A 20,096-nucleotide genomic window follows, 5' to 3' on the forward strand; every position below is an offset into this window, starting at 1 on the left:
GCGACAATAAATGTGGGTAGGCATGTCTCGCTAAGAATAAGCAGCAAAAAGGAGCTATCAGACAATAATTAAATCGTGCCATTAAATTCCTGCAAAGTATTGATGCGTTGAACGTGCATTCCATCTCGTAACATCAACCAATCGGGCAATTACTCGCTGAAGCGCTTCACGCAAACAAGTGTTCAAATTAATGCCTGGTGAATTCCTTTTCGATGGTGCTGCATTTTTGGGCGTGAAAATGCACTCGCACTGCATTTTGCAAACGGCTGGAAGGGCTGCAGCAATGTTGCGCCTCAAGCCGTTTGCTGTTGTGTGTTTCGTGTTTCGCAATCATTAATCAAACAATGTAACAGTTTTCCTTTCCTCTCCTCTATCGTTTGCAAATTATCAACGACGAGTAATTACTGGACGGTCTCACATTCACACATTCCACTGTCGCTGAATGTTTAATTTCCCGTCTGTTTATTGCCATGTTGATCAGCCTTATCATTATTTATTTGCATTCGTAGAAATTGACAGTCGAGGAACAGAATGGAAGAAAATAATACGTTTCTTTCCTGCTCATAATCAACAGAATCGAAATGAAACACGCTCGCCGGCTTTGTTTATCGCGGATAATAAAAATAGGTAATGCGCACACGGCTTTATTTTTCGTTCCAATGCGTTTCATGTGTGTTTTTGTCGGTTTATTTGTATTACAAAGTTCTCTAAATCTTGGAGCATATGATCAACTGTGTTTGAGTGAGTGTGTGTATGTGTGTATTTGCCTTTTTTTTTTACTAGGAAGATCAGTATGTGTTTCCTGTTCCCTTCATCCTTGTTTACAAATTTATCACCGAAATTTCACTAATTTGCTTTAAACGTGTTTCCTAAACGTGTGTGTGTGTGCTTTTGCAAACGTATATGTGAAGCTGTATGTTTAATGTATGTGTGTGAGTGTGTTGGTGTGTGTGGGGAAATAATTCTCTCGCACGGAGCGGTGTGTGCGTACGAAGACAAATGGGAGTTTGATGAAGGTTGTAATACCTTTACAGGACGTTAGTTTGTTTCTTTTTGTTCAGTGTAGCGTTTCGAGTGATCAATCAAGCACACATACACATACACACACGCACTCATACATATACCCGACTCACGCATAATAGTTAGATTTGCTACGAACAATTTTTGAGAGAGGTTTTTTGTTAGTGTTTGTTCAGCTAGTATTTGTTTGTTTTGATTTTTTCCCCATCTCTGGATACACTCACACATTGATTTTCTGCTGCTCCTCCACCCCTTCTTTGTGTTAGTTACAAATAGTCTCTATTTTAGTATTCATTTGAAAAAAAGGAACAAAACTGAAAATAAAAACTATTTTCCAGTCATTATCGCACCCGATTCGGGGGCGTTCAACTTGTTTTGTTCGATTGTGTGGGCGAGGGATAAAGAGTGATAAAAAGGTTCAGAAAGCGTTGTTCGTTTCCCTGCAAACAGGAGCATTAGATATAAAAGGTACAAGAGAAAGAAAGAGAGAGATAGAAACGGGAGAAGAAGAAGGAAAGAGACTGGAAAGCGATCCGTGCGTTATTAACAAGATGTTCTTCTACACTCTGATCCACTCCACGCAAACACTTTCTCGCTTCGGGGCGCTATTTCCGCCCGCTCTGAAACCAATCAATACTGTTGCTCTATAAAATGTGTTACGTATAAAGCCCCCCCTTGCCCCCCTCCTTGCACCATTTCATCCCGATGCGTTCGATGTTATTTTACTGGTTTGGGGGGCTGTTTTTTGTTCGTTTTTGTTTTGCACACCCAATTATTTAGCCCCCCAAAAAAGAAAGGCTTGACTTTGAAGCTGAACCACTCTCTTACGTACACAAATTGGCTGACCAGTTTCTGGTCGCTCGCTGCAGCAACAACAACAACAACAAAAAACACTCAACACTGTAATGCAGCTCAGCGAGGAGGAGCACGTTCATCATCGACATCGACCATCGATCGGGAATGTTTTGCTTACTGTAGACAAGGAGCTCAAGAGCAGGAATGGAATGGGGAAGGGGACAGAGAGAAGGCGCAGGAGAGTTTTCTCACCTTTCCGAAAAGCGACACGTAACACACACACACCTGCACATACGCACACAGTTACATACAGAGCTCAGCGTACAGCGTTTCGTGCCATTTCACGCTACTTTGAAGTTGTTGATTAAAACATGTATTTACGGAATCGGCTCCATTCCCCCCTATCTCCACTGCTTGCACGCACAAATAGAAACAGCCAAACATTGCCAAACACACACACACACGCACACACATACTGAGCTTTCTTCGATCAGTTCGGTTCGGTTTTCGCCGGTTTCGTCCGAAGTAGGTATCACGTTGCGCTTTTGGCTTTCACAAACCCAGCGGCCAGGGGGATGATGGTTGTATATTTTTTTTTGCAGAACATCAGCACGGTACTCGGTGTCCCGACGACAGGGGGCGCTAAATGGGCAAGAATTAACTTAGCTTGTCTCCTAGGGAGGCGCGCGCAACTAATGAGCACGCCATCGTTTCTAAAGTTAATAGTGATCACAATTTTGGTTCGTTTTGCTTCATTTTGTTTACGGTTATCATTATCGTATTTCTCTGCTTCTTCATCGTACCTTAAACATGCAGTTAGTTTGTTTTCCATTTGATTGGACCTAATATGTATTTTGGTTTATGCGTGTTTTTTTTTTCGTTTAATTCTAATTATTCAATACATGTCTTGCGCTATCAATAAATGAATTATAAGGTTTTATTTCTCCTTTATCCTCTTTTTCATCTCTCCTGCCATTCGCCAAAAACTTACAAAACACGAAATCGCTAACACTAGTGACCGAAACCCGACAGGTGCCGTCCCAAAATTCTGTGAACTGAGCCTCAGCTGTCTCGCAACACGTTTACAACCCTTGCTGCTCGGTTGCACCTTGCCCATGTAGCTGTGGCTCATCGCAAGTAGACGAAATTGCTCGACTGCTCCCAAAACACTGACACTTGGCTGCGTGCTTGCGTCCTTTTGCCGGCGCGATGGAGCCGCCCGGTGGTAGCGCGTTGCGGCATAATGGAGCCGCCTGGTGGCTCACGCCCGGGCGACTGTAAATGCAAATGTAAGTGCAACAATGAGGTGAACGGTAGGTGGGTACACCGGGGGAAGGGTAATGGAAAACATCAAGCGAAGCGGGCGCTCCTTCCCGCTCGCGAACATTAAACTCCAGTAACACAGGTAACACCAAACATCAAACATTATCAGCAGCTCTCTCTATAAATGCATTTAAATTGAAACCACGGTTTGTGTTTATATTTTTTTTCTCCTTTAACCATTAAAACACAGCCAGGTGGGACAGGTTTCCGAGAGCAATCAGGTCGTTGGGTTACACACACATTTGTGACTTTACTGCATGCCTGTTACATGTGAGGGTAATTTAATACGAGACAGTTGATATGAAATAGAATATTGTTAGAAGTGGCTTCACCAGAGGGTCGATTGCCGATAGTGAAATGTTATACTTTTTTTTCATTTTGTTCAGAATCTGAGCCATTCTGAGGCAGGAACCAAAAATGACATTGTGCAAGAATGTAACAGTGGTGTAAAAATAGATGAAAATCTTCTATATTAGTACATTATCAGCGATTTCCAAGTAACTTTCGAATGTAAAAAAATAGTTTTTCACCGCGTGCAAGATGTTGTTACACATCATTCCGGTATTTCATTTCGATTATGATAATTCATCATTTCTTCAGTATGATTTTCAACACTTCAAAGGTCTATTTCCATTTTTTTTTCACTAGAGCTTTGATGTCGCATCTCATCAAGATTAGTACAACATCATTATAATGTGCACATCATTATTCACCACCTTCTAGATGATTTTCAACAGTTTTCAAGACACCATTTTGCATCTTAATAAAATTTCAGTTTTGATATAAGATTTTCAACATGTCTCAAGCTGGACTGATTTTGACAGTTCTTGTATGTGTTGTGTTGAAAATCATGTGGAACAATTGAAATCTTATTTTGATCCAAAAGTATCATTAGACAGCTGTTGAAAAACATCTTTAAGGTGGCGAATAATGATGCGCACATTCAAAAGTGACTTAGGAAACCCTGTAAAGGATTTTGTTGCGTCTTACGTGTTGTAAAATTCCGGTGAAAAAACGATGGCAAAAAATCGATGAAGTGTTGAAAATCATGCTGAAGAAATTAAAAATTAGTATAATAGAAATGAAATATCAAAATGATGTGGAATAACATCTTGCACGCGGTGAAATAACAATATTCACATTCGAAAGTGACTTGAAAAAAAACTCTTTAAAAATCATAACCCTAAATGCTACAAATAAAAAAACGTTTAAAAAAGATGGGGCCACGCCTCTTGGAAAACCTGTGCCACCAGCCGTCGCTTCAGGGTGCCGCTTGATTCCCTTCAGATCCCGCTTGATCTAGCCCGCCGTTAGACGGTTTGCAAGTGACTACTCTTTATCTCTCTCTCTCTCTCTCTCTCTCTCTCTCTCTCTCTCTCTCTCTCTCTCTCTCTCTCTCGCAGTGTTTGTATTCGTTGCCTCGTGACGTCACTGCTCGGTTTTTGTGCTTTATTTAGTCGTTTGCGTGCCGCAGTGATTGCAACACCATGTACATCTGCTAGTTAGCACACAAGCACACATACACACACACACTCTCTCTCTCACACACACACACACACACCCACAGCACGCTCTTTTTGAGCCCTTCGGTACAGTTTTTACACAACAGCAAAGGATAACGACAACAGGAGGGATAAACGATGATAAATCTTATGAGTGCGTGTGTGTATGTGTGTGTGCGTTAGCATGCTGCTTGCTATACGATTACTACCTTACCCCGCTCCTTCCACACGGGCGTACGTGCGGTTCGCTCGTTCTGTATGTATGATTAGCGCCATGTTCTAGAAACTACTTGCTACGAAAAAAAAAAAACAAAAACACAGTAAACCGGATGCACCAGCTTGCGCCGCTTCTAAGAGTGTAGGTCTTGTCGGCTGGTGCTGCTGTCCGGAGTGTTGCTAACAGTTATCAGCTACGTGTTTTGCTTATTGACAATGACAATCACACACACACACATGCGGCAGCATTCGATACACATACCACACTGAGATCGGTGTCCGCCTTGAAGCGCGTTCGTTACGAATTGGGATTTTCTCGTGCCTCCTTGTTTTGTGTCGTGTGTACAGTTTATCGCACAAAGTGTCGATCATAAAGTTGTCCCCAACAAACCCCCCCTTTAACCCCCCCCCCCCTAAACTAACACCGGATCAAGCATCGCTCAATGATTTTCTTACATCTATAACTGACCTGACCTTCACGCCGTGAGATTTACTTAAAGACTAACAGTGTGCATGCAGGGTAGCCCGGTTCACATCTGCCACTCATCTTTCCTTTCCCTTCCTCTTCATCTTCTCCCCCTGCCATACATCGCATATAAATGTGTGCCTTTTTGTGCACGCTCGATTGCCGTCAGTCGACGAAAGCAAAGTGACGAACTTTTCATACAACCGATTCGCACCCCAGCTGGTGACATTTTGCGAACCCCATCAAACACCCATTACAGAAGAGCGGCAAAACACTGTTGTTTTAAAGGATACCAACATACCCCCACACACACACACACACACACACACACACGCTTGAGTGTGCAAGCTTATAGTCAGAAAGGGTAAACGATGCGCACGGACGGTAATTGGACATTAATGGTACAAAATTATCGCACAAAGTGGCGGCCGCCCGGCAAGCACGGGCAGATTTAAATTAATTTCCGGAAACTACATCCTCTGCATCCGTGCAGCGGGCACCGGAGCGGCGATGGTTGGAGCCTCATTCAATTTTACCCAATATTCCCAATCGAGCGCGACCGAGTGTGCGTCCCGGTAACGTGCGATAATTAACGTTCACGGCATGATGCGTTGCAAGCAGCAGCAGCAGCAGCACCAGCAACCGTAGCGAACACTAAGCCTCACTCCATTCCAGCACTGGTCCCTTGTGGGTGGGTGACATTCTTTTGTTTCGCGGATGATGAAGATGATCGTTGGTTTCGAACGAGTCACCGGTTGAGCCATTGTTGTTGTCGATGGTACGTTGAGTAATGAGCTCTGCCGGAAGGTTCGTCGCTTACGGAAAAATAAAATGGTTTTGTTCGAGAGTTTGTAACACAACCGGTGACAGTGAGTCACAGTTGTGACAAAATAGGCTTTGGGAACGTGTTTAGCTCATCCTCGGAAGCGAGCTTTAAGCGTCCTAGGGTTTGCAGAAGTACAGTCGTTGCAGCCAAATTTTGGCTGGCGGACTGTAACAGCTACCAGCAAAATGATAAAACTGGGCAACAAAAACAACTTTTCAACAGCAATTTTAGAAAAGTGAGTGTGTAAAACTTTTTATATTAACTGCCGAAAATTGGAACAAAAAAAGTGTTCCCATTTTCACCCATATCTCTAAAATATACATTTAAATCGGCTAATAAAAATAATCACAAGATAATACGATAGTTAATCGTTCAAAATAACGTCACTTTCGTGAAAAATAATAAAAAATATAAGTGTACGAGCAGTTTTTTGTGAAAGAGCTGCACTAACCTATCCAATACTGGTAAATTTATCCTTTGACAGATGTAAAAAAACTATTAAAAATCACTACAAAAAATCATGTTATTCGATTTTTTTTCAAAAAAAAAAAGAAAATTAATAAATTATAAAACCATTATTTACATCTAGACGAATTTAAACAAAAATTAAAAACTACCAAAATTGGCATTGCGTTTGCTTTATTTTGTTTTTCAATGTAATTATAAACATTCAAAAATTACGTTACATTTTGTAAATAAAGCAAAACATAGTCTTACAGTCGAAAATTGATGCCTTAGACACGCTGTCAAAAATTGGTCCTCAATAGACAAAAATACCTATGGTAGAGCCAAACATTAGTGGCAACGACTGTAAATGCAGAGCGACTGTAAGCTACTGTGCTTCACCACGCCTTTTGTATACGACAGTTTCTCTTACCTCTCTCTACCGTCCTAAAATGGGGTGCAAATTTCGAACCAAAACATAGAATGTTCAAAACTGGCATTTGGAACGTTTCATCATCAAAAGTTGAGATTAAAATCAAAACCAAACAGTTTATGCAAGAGTCGCCTCATGTTTGCGGACGACTATCAAGACCACATTACTGTCCGAAAGCTGAATTATATTGCCATGTTTAAATGTCACATCAAAGGAGCGAACTTGCTGGAGCTCGTGGAGTGTGTTTCGAGATTGTTTTGTTGCCTAAAGTTGCTCATGGGTCGCTCTAGGGGAAGCCCTTCGGAGCATTTCTTCCTAGTAAGCCGGTTCCTATAGCTTCCTCTGTCATCCTGCAGAAGGATTTAATCGCTTGCAGTAACTTAAAATCACAAATGAGAAAGATAGCTGTCAAAAAGTAAACCTCTTTTCAACCTTCATCGTTTCAGTTCGCAGATACGGGCGAGAGTTTGTATCAACGTTAATCCACAGCGTAGAATTCGTTTAAAAGCAAGGACTTACAACGCTTTTGGTCACTGTAACAGTTTTTGTGGACGTGTAATGTAATGCCGAAGCCTAAAGGATAATATTACCAAACAGTTAATCGCTCGGAGAGCGGTGCGTGCAAAAGTAAAATGGCTCTAGCAACCAGCAAAGCCGCGGGCCAAGGTGCAAAAATGTAAAGCCAAATAAAAACAATTTAATCGTGGACTTAATGGCAAAATTACAGCTCCAAAAGCCTCATTATCGGCCAGTGAAAAGGTAAATGGCAGTGTACACTGTCATTGAATCACTTGGTACTCGAAAAGTTGGAAACTTTCCCGGGCCACACAGAACAAAAGAACACCATCCTCGCTAAAAATGTGTGCGAGTGGTTGAATTTTCCGCCTTAACGCTTTGTTGCTGGCCGTTTGTCGTGTGGGAATCCCAAACCAGTATAAACAGCAAACCGCACCAGGTGTGTGTGTGTGTGTGTGTGTGCCGCAGTGTGTTGTGTAAACTGGGTGCGGGGTGTAGCCAGTGTGGGGGCGTATCCCGTTCCAGCCGTTAGCAACTCCGCCCGGGCAATTACGCCGCAAACGCCCACCCCGGTGTGGGAAATCCCTACGGGAGGAGCGCCCTTCTGGCCGCGAAACCAATAAGCTAAACGATGCAAAACATCCACAACACCCCCTTACCGGTCGTGTGCGTGTGTTGAGCGAGGTCGGGGAGACACGTGTCCCGTCGGGTTGGGTTGTTTGTGCACGGGAAAAACAAAACAACAACCAAAAAGGGAAGGCGTGTGGTGCCACCGCTAACCACATCGTCCCCGGTGGGAAAACTGCAATGGCCCGAACACACACTCAAACACACGCACACACACGTAAGGTCAGGGTTTGGCGGTTTGGCGACACACCCCGGGTCCTAATCGTGCCAAATGGCTGCATGCAGTGTTGTACCGTGGGGTAAATAGCTTTTTACCCGGTATTTTTTGGTTTTGGGGTTTTTACCGGGTTTTCACCCTTTTCGGTTTTACCCGGGTAAATAAAGGGTATTTTTGAATGCATGAAATTTTGAATGGAATTTTAATGTTTGCCACTTACATTAAAAAAAATTCTCGAATGTTCATATAAAACAAACATTTCCATATTTTTATACGCAGTTTAGGATAATAAATGATATCTTTACCTAAACATTCAATAAATGTTATTCTATTTCTAACGAAACAATGATGAGCTTTTTTATCCATTGAAGATGTCTTCTTGGTTCTTGGTTTATGAACAATTTGTACAAATTGTAACAATTTGTAACAAAATGGTCTTGGCGGGCCACATGAAAATGATGCTCGACTCGATGTAATGATGAACTTTCAACAGATGAGTTATAGGGGAAGGTAGGTAAAGACGGACACTGCTTGGGAAGATGGACAATTCTCATAAATGCATGAAAAAGGTAATTTGCGAAAAAAATCAACAATCCTAACTTAAAGTTGAACAACACTTTTGAGAACATTTTTGGCATAATATATGCAAAGTTGGTTAAATCAACGAACAAAATAAATTTTCAATCGTGTGTACCTCTTTGTGGATCTAATTTGACTACTTCGGATTTTAAGCTCTACAACTTGCATTGTTTATATTTCCGAAAGTTTTATTTCATGAATGAGTTGTCGTGATCATTATTGAAAAAAAAAGAAAAAATGGCGAAATAACGAGAAAGAGAGCAATCGAGAGTTTTCTGGTGGTTTCAACATTCTGACACCAAGCGAGACAGACAGATCCTTGGTCGGATCGTAGGGAAAAATGGACACCGAATTTATTGATTTATTTTACTTCTTATATCGTTTGGTGATGAATAGATTTCTTCAAATACCTTAAATAAGGCTATTTCGAAGCTATTAACCAATCAACAATTAGAAAAAGTACTGAAATAAGCGAGCAATGAAACACTGATCAAAATAGTAACCATTCGTTATTACTCGCTCGACGCTGATGAGACGCTTCACGAAATCCAATATCTTGTCACGACTTTAAGGAATAAAAATATGACGCATTGTTACGACATCGTTCAGGAATAGATGAGAAATTCTATGCGACAAACAATATGAAATGTTGAATGGAAAATGGTTTTAACTATTAACAAGTCCCTCAACAAATACTGGGGTCATGGATTTTTCGCGGAGTAATTCCCAATAATAATAATAAAAAATAATAATAATAATAATAATAATAATAATAATAATAATAATAATAATAATAATATAATAATAATAATAATAATAATAATAATAATAGTAATAATAATAGTAATAATAATAATAATAATAATAATAATAATAATAATAATAATAATAATAATAATAATAATAATAATAATAATAATATATAATAATAATAATAATAATAACAATAATAATAATAATAATAAGCGATATTTAAATAATACTTTAGATGCTGCATTCTAGGGTGTATTACAAGCGCCGCTTACAATTCCTAAATTCATGACTGAATGAACCGTCGTTCCAATTGGCCTGGAATTGGTTTATGTACGTACCAGAATATGGAAACCAATAGGATATGTTAAAATACAATAAACCTATTCAATTTCCAACGAGTTTTTACAGGTGTCTGTCTTACCCTTCGTGGTCTTACTCGAATATTTTAAAACTGCACGAAAAAAACATGTTTTTCATTCATGAAAAATAAATCCGCAAAAATCGATTGAAACTTAACAGTTTCAACACATTTTCTGATAAAACATGAGTGTAAGATGCACATTTTCATGATCATTGCACTTATATATCCATACATTTTTACCATTTCCCTTCACGTGTCCGTCTTTACCTACCTTCCCCTACATAGAAACTGACGCTATCCACGAGCATTCGTAGAATTTAGAGATGGCACCTACGATTCATTTCACGGCCCGTCGTTCAGCAGTAGGAGCGAAAAAGCATAAGCGACTCCGCCCCGTTGGTGCGAGTTCAGTTCGGGTATTGAACCTACTTTTACCCGACCTAACCCGAATGACCCCGTCACTAGTACAAGTGCTTAAGCGCTTTCAGTTAGGAGTAGTAGCGCTCTGATGTTTGCTATGCTCGTCATTTAAGATGTATTCTACTGGAATCATTCTAGCTTCGTGCATCCATGCTTGTTAACATGTGCACTCTTGCTTCCATTTTCCTTTGGATACCGTTCCATCGTAGCCATGTCATAAATACCAATTACGTCCAACAGCCAAAAACTTTCATTAACTGTTACGCCATTGAAAAAAACCCAATTTACCCGGGAAAATACCGTTTTTCTGAGATTTTTCCCCCAAATTCGAAAATACCCGATTTGGTACATCCCTGGCTGTATGTAATTATTTTTACACACACACACACACACACACACACCACACACACACACACACACACACACACACACACACACACACACACACACACGCAAACATCGGCCAATGTTTTCTTCCCCCCTTGCCCTCTCCCCTCATCAAAATTGTGGGCTGGGCTGGGAGTGGTTTGGTGGTGGGGTCGTCGCGCCAATCTACACAAGCAGATCGCGGCCCGGGCTGCGGACGGCCCGGTGGACCGCCAGCTTTGCCGCACCATCACCACCACCACCACCACCACCCCCACCACCCGGGCCCAACACTCAGACGTCGTCCTGGAAGGTGATGCGGTCGCGCGATTTGGTCGAGCTGCGGGTGGAGCCGCTGGTCGAGTACGTCCGGTGGAAGCGCCGCTCGAGCTCGATCGAGCGCCGCGGCCCGAACGGTTGCCCCCGGTCCAGGGCGAGCGGTACACCGACCGGCGGCAGCTGGCTGTTGCGCCGCTGCATCGGCGAGCGGGACCGGCGCGGGGATAGGCTGCCCCCCAGCGTGGTGGAGCCGGGCTGCGGGGGCAGCTGCGCACCGCCCGCCTGGTGGGACGGCGCCACGATCGGTGGCTCGGGCAGGGAAGCGGCCGCCGCCGCCGCCGCCGCCTCGAAGTAGTCGTCAAAGTTGGTGGAGAACTTGAGCTTGGAGTTTTGGCGCGACAGATACTGCTCGTACGACTTCTCGCGCTGGATCATCTCCTGGATGTCCATGCTGCGCTCCCGCTCGAGCTGGTCGATGATCTCGAGGTCGCGGGAGAGCGTGCTGAACGAGCCCTTGCGCGACGAGTACTCGCTCTCGCTGATCGACACGATCGAGGGCGTCGCCTTGAGGATGCCGACCGGGCGCTTGCGGGCGGACGGCTGCGACACCGAGCTGAAGATCTCCGACTCGTCGTCCTCGTCGTCGTCGTTGTCGTGGGGGGCCGGCGGCCCCCCATTGGATGCGCCCGCACTCGCCACCATCCCGTCGTCCCGCAGCTCGTCGGCGGAGGGTGGAGGGTAGAGTGGTCGGGCGGCCGACAGGTGGCTGGAGGCGGCGGTTTGGGCGGAGCTGCGCCGCCGGTACGGGGCGCCCAGCGGGCCCGTCAGCGAGCGGCGCGCACCGAGCGGATCGTCCCCGTAGCCGCCGCCGCCGCCGGCGGCCCCCTCGCCCGTGCAGCAGTACGTGCTGGAGGTAATGTCCGAGCTGTTGCCGACGAGCGAGCTGACGTCATCCTCGTCCTCGGCCTGGGACAGGGCGGACGAGAGCTGCCGGCTGTGGGTGCTGTAGCGGCGCGAGGGGTAGAGCGGGGCGGTGCTGCTCGCCCGGCTCGCCCGGCTCGCCGTCGACCGGACGGAGGAGTTGTGGGCGGTGGCGGAGGAGGAGGCGAGCGTGCGGGAGGACGACCGGACCGAGGGCGCTTGGTGGAAGTTGCTCTCCTCGATGCGGAGCGGCGGGGGCAGCTGGCGGCGGGGCCGCCCGATCGAGGATTGGCGGGAGATGGTCGTCTCGACGGTGCGCGCACTGCTGCTGCCGGCGGGCGATTTCGTCGGCTCCGTCATCGAGGTGGTGACGGTGAGCGGGTTGTCGGTGTGGAGGGAGCCGGTCCGGGTGCTGCCCGGTGCCCCTGGGCGGCCGTGCGAGCCGGTCCGCCGGTGGGATGGCGGGGAGCCCGGCCGGCCTGCACCCGCCGCGGCGCAGGATTTGAGCGGGACCCCGACGGAGGAGAGGGGCGTGGCTGGTGGGACGTTCTTGCCGGGGGGTGTGCTGCCCGGCTCGTCCAGCGACTGCTCCGAGCGGGTGGTGGTGTTGCGCCGGGATGACAGCCGCAGGTAGCCACGGAGACGCTCCTTTGTTGGTCTGGTGGAGGGGTTGAGTGGTTGAGAGAAGGGAAGGGAGAGAGGGGGAAGAAGAGAAGCAGAAAGTTAGTTGCGGGTGTTTGTTTGGCTTCTCCATTTGGCGAAGGAAAGTTATTGTTTGTTTAAAAATAAACGATCTAGGGGGTCGTCCATCAATTACGTAACGCCAAAAATGAAATGACCAAGTGAGTGGCCAAGAGTTGAGTACCTTAAAAAATGTCACCATGCAAGTGATTGGCACTGCCTGTAATGCTTTATACCTAGCTTTAAAGTACCCTGTCATGCTATGTTTTGAAATGAATTATGAATTTATATTGTACCAGTCAGGAGATTTTAGACCATCTTGAATTGTGCTACTAAAACACAATTTTCTCCTAACTCCAAATCATAACGCTGGTAGGAGCTTTCCCACCATCACTGTGAGCGTTACGTAATTTATGGAAAGCGTCGAACGTTCTAGGGCTGCAAAAAAGGCCGTCTTAAAGTGGATCGTTCCTCCCGGATGGAACATTAAAGATGGCTCAATCGCCGCAAGTCAAGCCCCGGAGTACTCGTAATTAATGGCCTTTCCACCTTAAAAAGCATGCCACCCAAATGCAGTGCTGCCAGCTTTGCAGCTCTTTGAGGTGATCTCAAGGGCCGAGCTAATGCAAAGGACCGCAAGGACAGGGACATGGTGCAAATTGATTTTGACTTGGCGCGGCGAGGCACTATCGATCGGCTACTGTGTCCAGGGGTTTCCTTTCATTCCGGCTTCGGCATCGAGTTGCGGAAGCTATTTGTCAATTATTCTACCCTCTTGCAGGGAGCGAAGCTGGCGCAGAGTGGTAAGCGGTCCGATCGAACACCTCTTGAAACACCATTTTCCTATCGAACGCATCTTGGTCGAATGGAACAGGTAGGGCTATGTTTATGCGTCGACATCGCCGTAACGAGCGCGGTCGCCGCGGCGGATGCAAGAGGAAGAATTGCCTCTTGGCAGCTTGTTGGCCCCGGGAAGGTGCAGGTGGTTGGGGGCAGGAAGGCAAACAGAATGGTACTTACTTCGAGAGCACCCAGGCCGCATAGATCCACGGCACGATGATGGTCGGCAGGAAGGCGATCCAGACGAACATCAGGAAGGTGATGTCGTAGTGCGCCTGGTTCTCGTACGTCTCCGCCACCGTCATGCGGGCGAGCCTGTGTGTGTGTGTATGTGTGAAAAAGAAAGAGAAAGAGAGAGAGAGAGAGAAAGAGATATTGAAACCGACACGAAGTGCAAAGCGGAACGACACAAAGAAAAGCAAGGTTAAAACGGCGAAGAATTGAAGAGCCCGGGCTATAGGTTACGCTATCATTGCAGCCGGCGTGGACGCTTTCTCAAGAGTGCGAGAAGAATGCTGCCTGTCTTGTTAACGAAATTGTCCAATATATCATGACCGAAGACGGCGATGGGGAAGCCCCTCGGGGAAGCGTGCAAGCGGGAAAACAAGATGAACTCTTGAGCGCTCCGTCCACCGGACTGGGGGTTGTGTGTCGCAACATTCCTTTTTTTTCGTGGGTTGCAACCTGTCTCCTGTTTTTTCCAAGAAATCTCCCGCACAGGTGTGCAGGTTGGGGGGGGGGTCTGCCGGTTGGCGGACGGGAGGCTGAATGCACAGGAAACCTGTCAACGTACACTCGTCACACGAGTTTGCCCTGCCAAAGAGCACACTTTGCACACCCACCGTCCGCGTTGGCGGCTAACGACGGGGCCGTGTGGGTGTGTCGCTGTCGGCTTCCCCCCCGTTGCCGTCGTGTGCAAGAATACAGTCTCCTGCCCGCCAGGGTACGTGCAAGGGTTTGGAAAGTGTCGTTTTTGTGGGCGCACAGTTGTGACGATAGTGTTTGCAGGCAAGATTTGCTTAATTTGGTGTAGTTTTGGTGCGTTATGGGCTTGCTTTGTTTCGGCCAATTTTATCCACCTTTGGGAGCATTGCACCGATAAGGAAGATTTTAATGCTTCACAAAACACAACACAGGAGGCTTTCAACCAAGTTAACCCCTTTTCGCTTCGCATGAAAACGCACCACACGCAATGAATGCGCTTTTCCCTATTTGCCGTTTACAAAACTGCAACTTTGCATTAATGTTGTTCGTGAGGGGCCTGGGCAGTCAGGCGGTTGGCGTTTGACAGAATGTTTTCCTATTCCGTGTAAGTCGTCACTCTCAATGTGTGTGTGTGTGTGTGCATACGGATACTTTGATGGGGCATTAGAAATGGCAAACGTTCTTTGATTGACTTGACTTTGCTCAGTTACACAGTCCATGGAAGAGGCTCTAGGACGTGCATACTTAGTGCTTTTTCTGAGTACCGAGCATACTAAGACGGTAGAGTGCAATGTGATATGGTAGAACGCTTTAAATTGGCACCATCACACAGTTCGCTCCTCACTCTGTCTTACTCTGCCAGACGGTTAAACTCTCATACAGAACATGTTTAAGTGGAAATTTATACATTGAAATGGATTTGGTTATTTCTATAGAAATAAATAAACAAAAACGCATCAACCTGTATACTAATTCACGCTAAGCGCCTAAATGTATGCAACAGCATACAGCCAATAGGAATAGGAATAAGCAATAGGAAAGTCTAATATTGTACTTCTTTAAGTGGAAATTTGTAGATGACATTGTTTTTTTTTAATTATATGAATTGAGAAAAACAAAAACGCAATAACCTGTTTACTAGCTCGCACCAAGCGCCTAAATGTATGCAACATGCATGTAGGCAATAAGGGGATGGTTGGTTAAACTTTAAATATTGTCTAATTCTTGGTAATTTATCCTCCAACTACCTTATTTACCACCCTAAGGTTCTTCTTTTGCTTTTTTGTTTTGGCATGCTGACGCCTGAAGGTATGCAATATAGTGCAATTTTGATAGAGTTACAGTTTTGCAGGTAAAAAAAACACAAAAGCAACAGTTTTCACATTGCACAGCTAAACACTGAAGAATGGGAAGCATTATGGCTTGCATGATGTGCTGGCATCAATTCAGCTACTAAAAGTCAATCAAATTTGATTTAAAACAAAACTGACTAAAAGCTCGCAAGCATCCATTCTGCCTACATTTAGGCGCATGCCAATTTTTTCTAATCTATTTTTCAAATCATAATGTACACGTTTTTTATTGTAATTTAATAAAAAAAAAGTGAAATTACCCAAAGCAGCACCTATGATGGATTGCACAGAGCTGTGGGGACGTAATTCTGAAGATATGTTTGTGCCTCCGGCCGCACTTAGCAACAGAGACACAGTGGCGTACAGTGGCACCGGCGGCCAAAACAGCTGTCGGGCGGGGGTTCGCCTGGTAACGAATTATCAAAGTGATCGCACCTGACACCGGTTTTGCCGAACCCGCGGAAGGGCTAAATTATTCCGGATGAATAATCTGCCGCGTGCGGCGATGCGCGAACGAGCCCCGTCCCCCGTCGGTGGCATCTCGAATCGGCGTGATCATTCATCATGTCTGGAGCGCATCTTGGTGGGGAATGGGGCAGCGGATACAGTCACACTGTGTGATGAACTGTACTGTGTGCGGATGTGTGTGTGTGTGTTTCGGGGGTGGTGAGGTATTTTTGAACCACTGCGCTCGTTGACGACGAACCCGAACTAATCCGCAGAAGCCGCCCATCGTAAGGCAAGTGCCAATGTATTCAGCGCCACCGACACCAGGCAGGGCTGGGGCGGTCGTATTGATCAGTACAAGTTGAAAATATCCCCCCCCTTCACCTCCTTCTCTCATTTACCTGTTTCTTCCCTCAGTGTTGTGTGCGGGCAGGCGGTGATAAATAAAGTGAACAGCTCACACCGTGCGCTGCTTTCGGTGGTGTGGTATAATTTATGCAGCATAATTTATATGCTTCACACCCACCCACCACCCAGTGTCCCCCATGGTCCAACAGGTGCTACCGGGAAACAAACGCAGCGCATGTGGCGAAACAGAAACACATACACACAGCGATTGTTTTCCCATTCGCCCGCCGCGGAAAGCTCTGTTTGCATAAATTCCAAAATTTGCCGTGCGCGCGGCGGAGAGATTTAACGGTTTAACGTTCGAGCAGGAGCAGGTGGGGCGAATTCCAAACCGGGAAGTACATTTTTGAGGGGTGTGGGGAGCATGCTTTCATGTATCGCTGCCAGTCGGTACGCTTGTTGTTTCGCGTCAATTTACGTCAAACTTTTGGCCGCCGTCCTTACATTCTAGCTGGTGGAGTCACGCTTCCCGACAGCGAACGTTTGCGCATTAGCAGCGCTTGCGATTGAAATGCAATCGGTTTAATAAACCGCATCCTTGACAGAGAGCATCATCAGTGGAGCAGAACAAATGTGTGTTGGCGAAATGAAATCAGAAATTGAAAAAACAACCAAATCCTCATAACGACACGAGGATAGTTGTTTGCACAGGCACGAATGTACACTATTTGAAGTCAACAAGACGCTGCAAACAGTACGGCAGCACACCAACCAAAACACCACCACACGCAAATGGCGGGTTTGGGAAAATTAAGCACAGCATCCACTTTGACGCGAGTTCCGAGGATGGCGAAGAGTTTCCTCTGTTTTCCTCGATCGTGTTCACGCGCTGCCTGCGCGGAACTGCTCGACAAGAATCCGCCTCGGTCCCGCTCCTGTCCTTCGGCAGGGAGAATTTAGCATAATTTTCACCGCGAGAATTCCCCCCCCCCCTCTTTTTGTTCTGTGAGCTTACAGCTCCCCCACTGCGCAACGTCTTCTCTTCCTAGCATGTTTCTCCTAGGGTGTTTGGTGCCAGTTTACCGATTGGATGTAATCTCTCTCCCCCGCCACTCCCAAAACCGTTGCGTGCGATGGAAAGTTTTGTTTCTCACATAAGGTGCTCCGTTATACCCTTGCTTCCAGGAACCAGCAGAGCAGCAAGAGGTAAACCATCTGCAAAACGCCGGCAGAACTGTGAAGCCATTCCAATCAGAAATCTTGCGCGAGCACGTGACGTGCGCTTGCGGTCCTGCATATCGAATGAAAGGGAATCTAGCTGCTTTGATTTGTCATTCGCAAAAAAAGCAAGAGCTGGAAAGCGTTGTTTGCGTGTGTGAGTGTGTTAATGTTAAAGAAGGTTTCTGATGCAAGCTTAAAAGCGGAAAGCTCATAGTACGCGTAATTCTTACTTTGCTTCTAATTAAAGCGTTATTTCAGAGTACATTAGTTGTTGGTAGTAGTTTCTCCGAGGTACTATTCATGTTAATGTTTGTCAGCAATGTCACCTTGTACGTTAAAAATAAAAAAAAACTAAATTTTCTTAGCTCAAACGTTTATTCGAATAAGAATTTTAAACTGTGTCTTCAAAAATTAACGAGCTTTAATGTACTGGTTAAAAAGAAACCGCAATTATTAGTCCAAAACTGTTCCCCCCAGGGACACAATGGTTTTCCTCAGAGCAATTGATGCGAACATCGATGAGCTGGGTTTCACTATTCTCGATTTTCATGCGTCGATTGCACTAGTTTTACTCTTTGGATGATCTGATCAGTGTGCTCTACTATATTGAACATCCAGATGGCGCCACTGTACCATAACTTTAATACAAACAGTGTTAACACATAAAATTAACACTCGAGTTACTGTAAAATAAGTGCGTATTGGATGAGATTCCTGGTAAGAATCAATTGCATCGTCTCAGCTTTACTCGCTCACACATACATTGCATGCGAAAGCGTTACAAAAGAGGAAAAGTTTTTTGATAGTTAAATGCTTATAACTTGAAAACGAGCTGCTAAGGGGCAGTTGAAATTTGCTGCAAATATTAACAACACATTGATGAAATTGTCAAGTAATATAAATAATAATTAGTAGGATTTACGGTTGTAGCGTAGACATTTTTTTAACATTTTCGAACATTATGTTAAATGTTAATGTTAATAATTAACAATGTTAATAATGTTAATAATTAACAATATGTAAACTGGAATAGCCGGACTCGTAGTACAGTCGTCAACTCGTACGACTTAACAACATGCCCGTCATGGGTTCAAGCCCCAAATGGACCGTGCCGCCATACGTAGGACTGACTATCCTGCTATGGGGGGATCAATAAGTCACTGAAAGCCAAACCCACAAGTAGTGTGGTACAGGCAGGCCTTGACCGGCAACGTTTGTTGAGCCAAAAGAAGAAGAAACTGGAATTATATGCAAGAAAGCAAAACCTTCAACAAAACTCTGGGAAAGAAGAGGAAAAATATGTTTATACAGCTGTGTTGACGATCATTAGTGTTTGTTTTGGTATTATCAAAATTCAAGCTAAAAAACGCTCAATTATTTCACCTGCAATAACACATTTCTCCAATTCAAATCGACTCATATCTGACTAATGGATGAAAAAATGAGATTTTCAATCTATATCAAGTAACTATATTTCTTTCAGTAGGTTTACTTTGACTTGTTATATTACAGTTTTGTTTTTTAAATCCTGATGTCCCTCGAAATCAATGCCCATAATACTTTAATTTTATTATTTAAATAATGATGAGCAATTTCGGTCAGAAAATTTGAAAAATTCATTGAATTGCCCATTGCACATTGCGGTCACTGGGACATTGCTGGCATAGTCGGTGGTACAGTGTGGCAATTCTAAATATTTCTCTAAACCTGAGTGTTAGTTGAGGTGCACAAAAGATTTCATACAAATGTTAAGGAGCGACAATCTATCTATGAGTTTTAGCAATAATGTAATCCTAATCAAAAGCAACGGTCGCAGTAGCTTAAAGGGTTTTCCGAACCAATCTCCAATGTGCACATAATTATTCACCACCTTCAGGATGTTTTTAAACAGCTGTCATATCAAAATTGTATTTTCATCTTACCAAAAAATTCAATTCTTCCTCATGATTTTCTACACATCACAAAGAACTCTCAAACTCAGTCCAGCATGTGATGTGTTGAAAATCAAACGGAAGGAACTGAAAAATGCTTTTTGAAGCAATAACCATAACCAATAACATTTAACATCTGTTGAAAAACATCTCAGCAAGCAATGAAAAATGATGTTGACATTTGAAATTGACTCGGAAACCCCTGTATATTATTAGTAGGGCCACAAAGCCACAGCAGATTACCAATAGCTAGTCTAGTGAGCCTGCTCTCTATCGACTCAAGTCTACCGATCCAACTAGCAGAAAGGGTTACATTCAGGCTACTGAATTATACTCCAAAATTGAGCGAGCTAGTGAGCAGCAGGCTGGTTTCAGGCACATCGGGTATCTAAAGTCTCTAGCATTTGTCATTACGAAACCAAGTATACGATTCGCCTTGTCTAGAATAGGCTGGTGATGGTCATGAAACGTACGATTACTGTCAAAAATGATAATGAATCTCAGCCA

General features: G+C 44.6%; 1 protein-coding gene across 10 annotated transcripts in view; it reads right to left on the reverse strand.

Moving 5' to 3' along the window:
• Positions 1–10,287: 10,287 nt before the first annotated feature.
• Positions 10,288–20,096, reverse strand: part of LOC121596665 — an 85,086-nt gene continuing 75,277 nt past the window's right edge. For all 10 annotated transcript variants that reach the window (XM_041921847.1, XM_041921875.1, XM_041921866.1 and 7 more), the window contains 2 exons: positions 13,766–13,900; positions 10,288–12,722 (listed from right to left, as the gene is read on the reverse strand). In XM_041921847.1, the coding sequence (XP_041777781.1) occupies positions 11,159–12,722; positions 13,766–13,900 (1,699 nt within the window). In that variant the 3' untranslated portion in view covers positions 10,288–11,158. The remainder of the gene's footprint in view (positions 12,723–13,765; positions 13,901–20,096) is intronic.

Source organism: Anopheles merus, chromosome X (assembly GCF_017562075.2).
Source record: "Anopheles merus strain MAF chromosome X, AmerM5.1, whole genome shotgun sequence".
Taxonomy (NCBI): domain Eukaryota; kingdom Metazoa; phylum Arthropoda; class Insecta; order Diptera; family Culicidae; genus Anopheles; species Anopheles merus.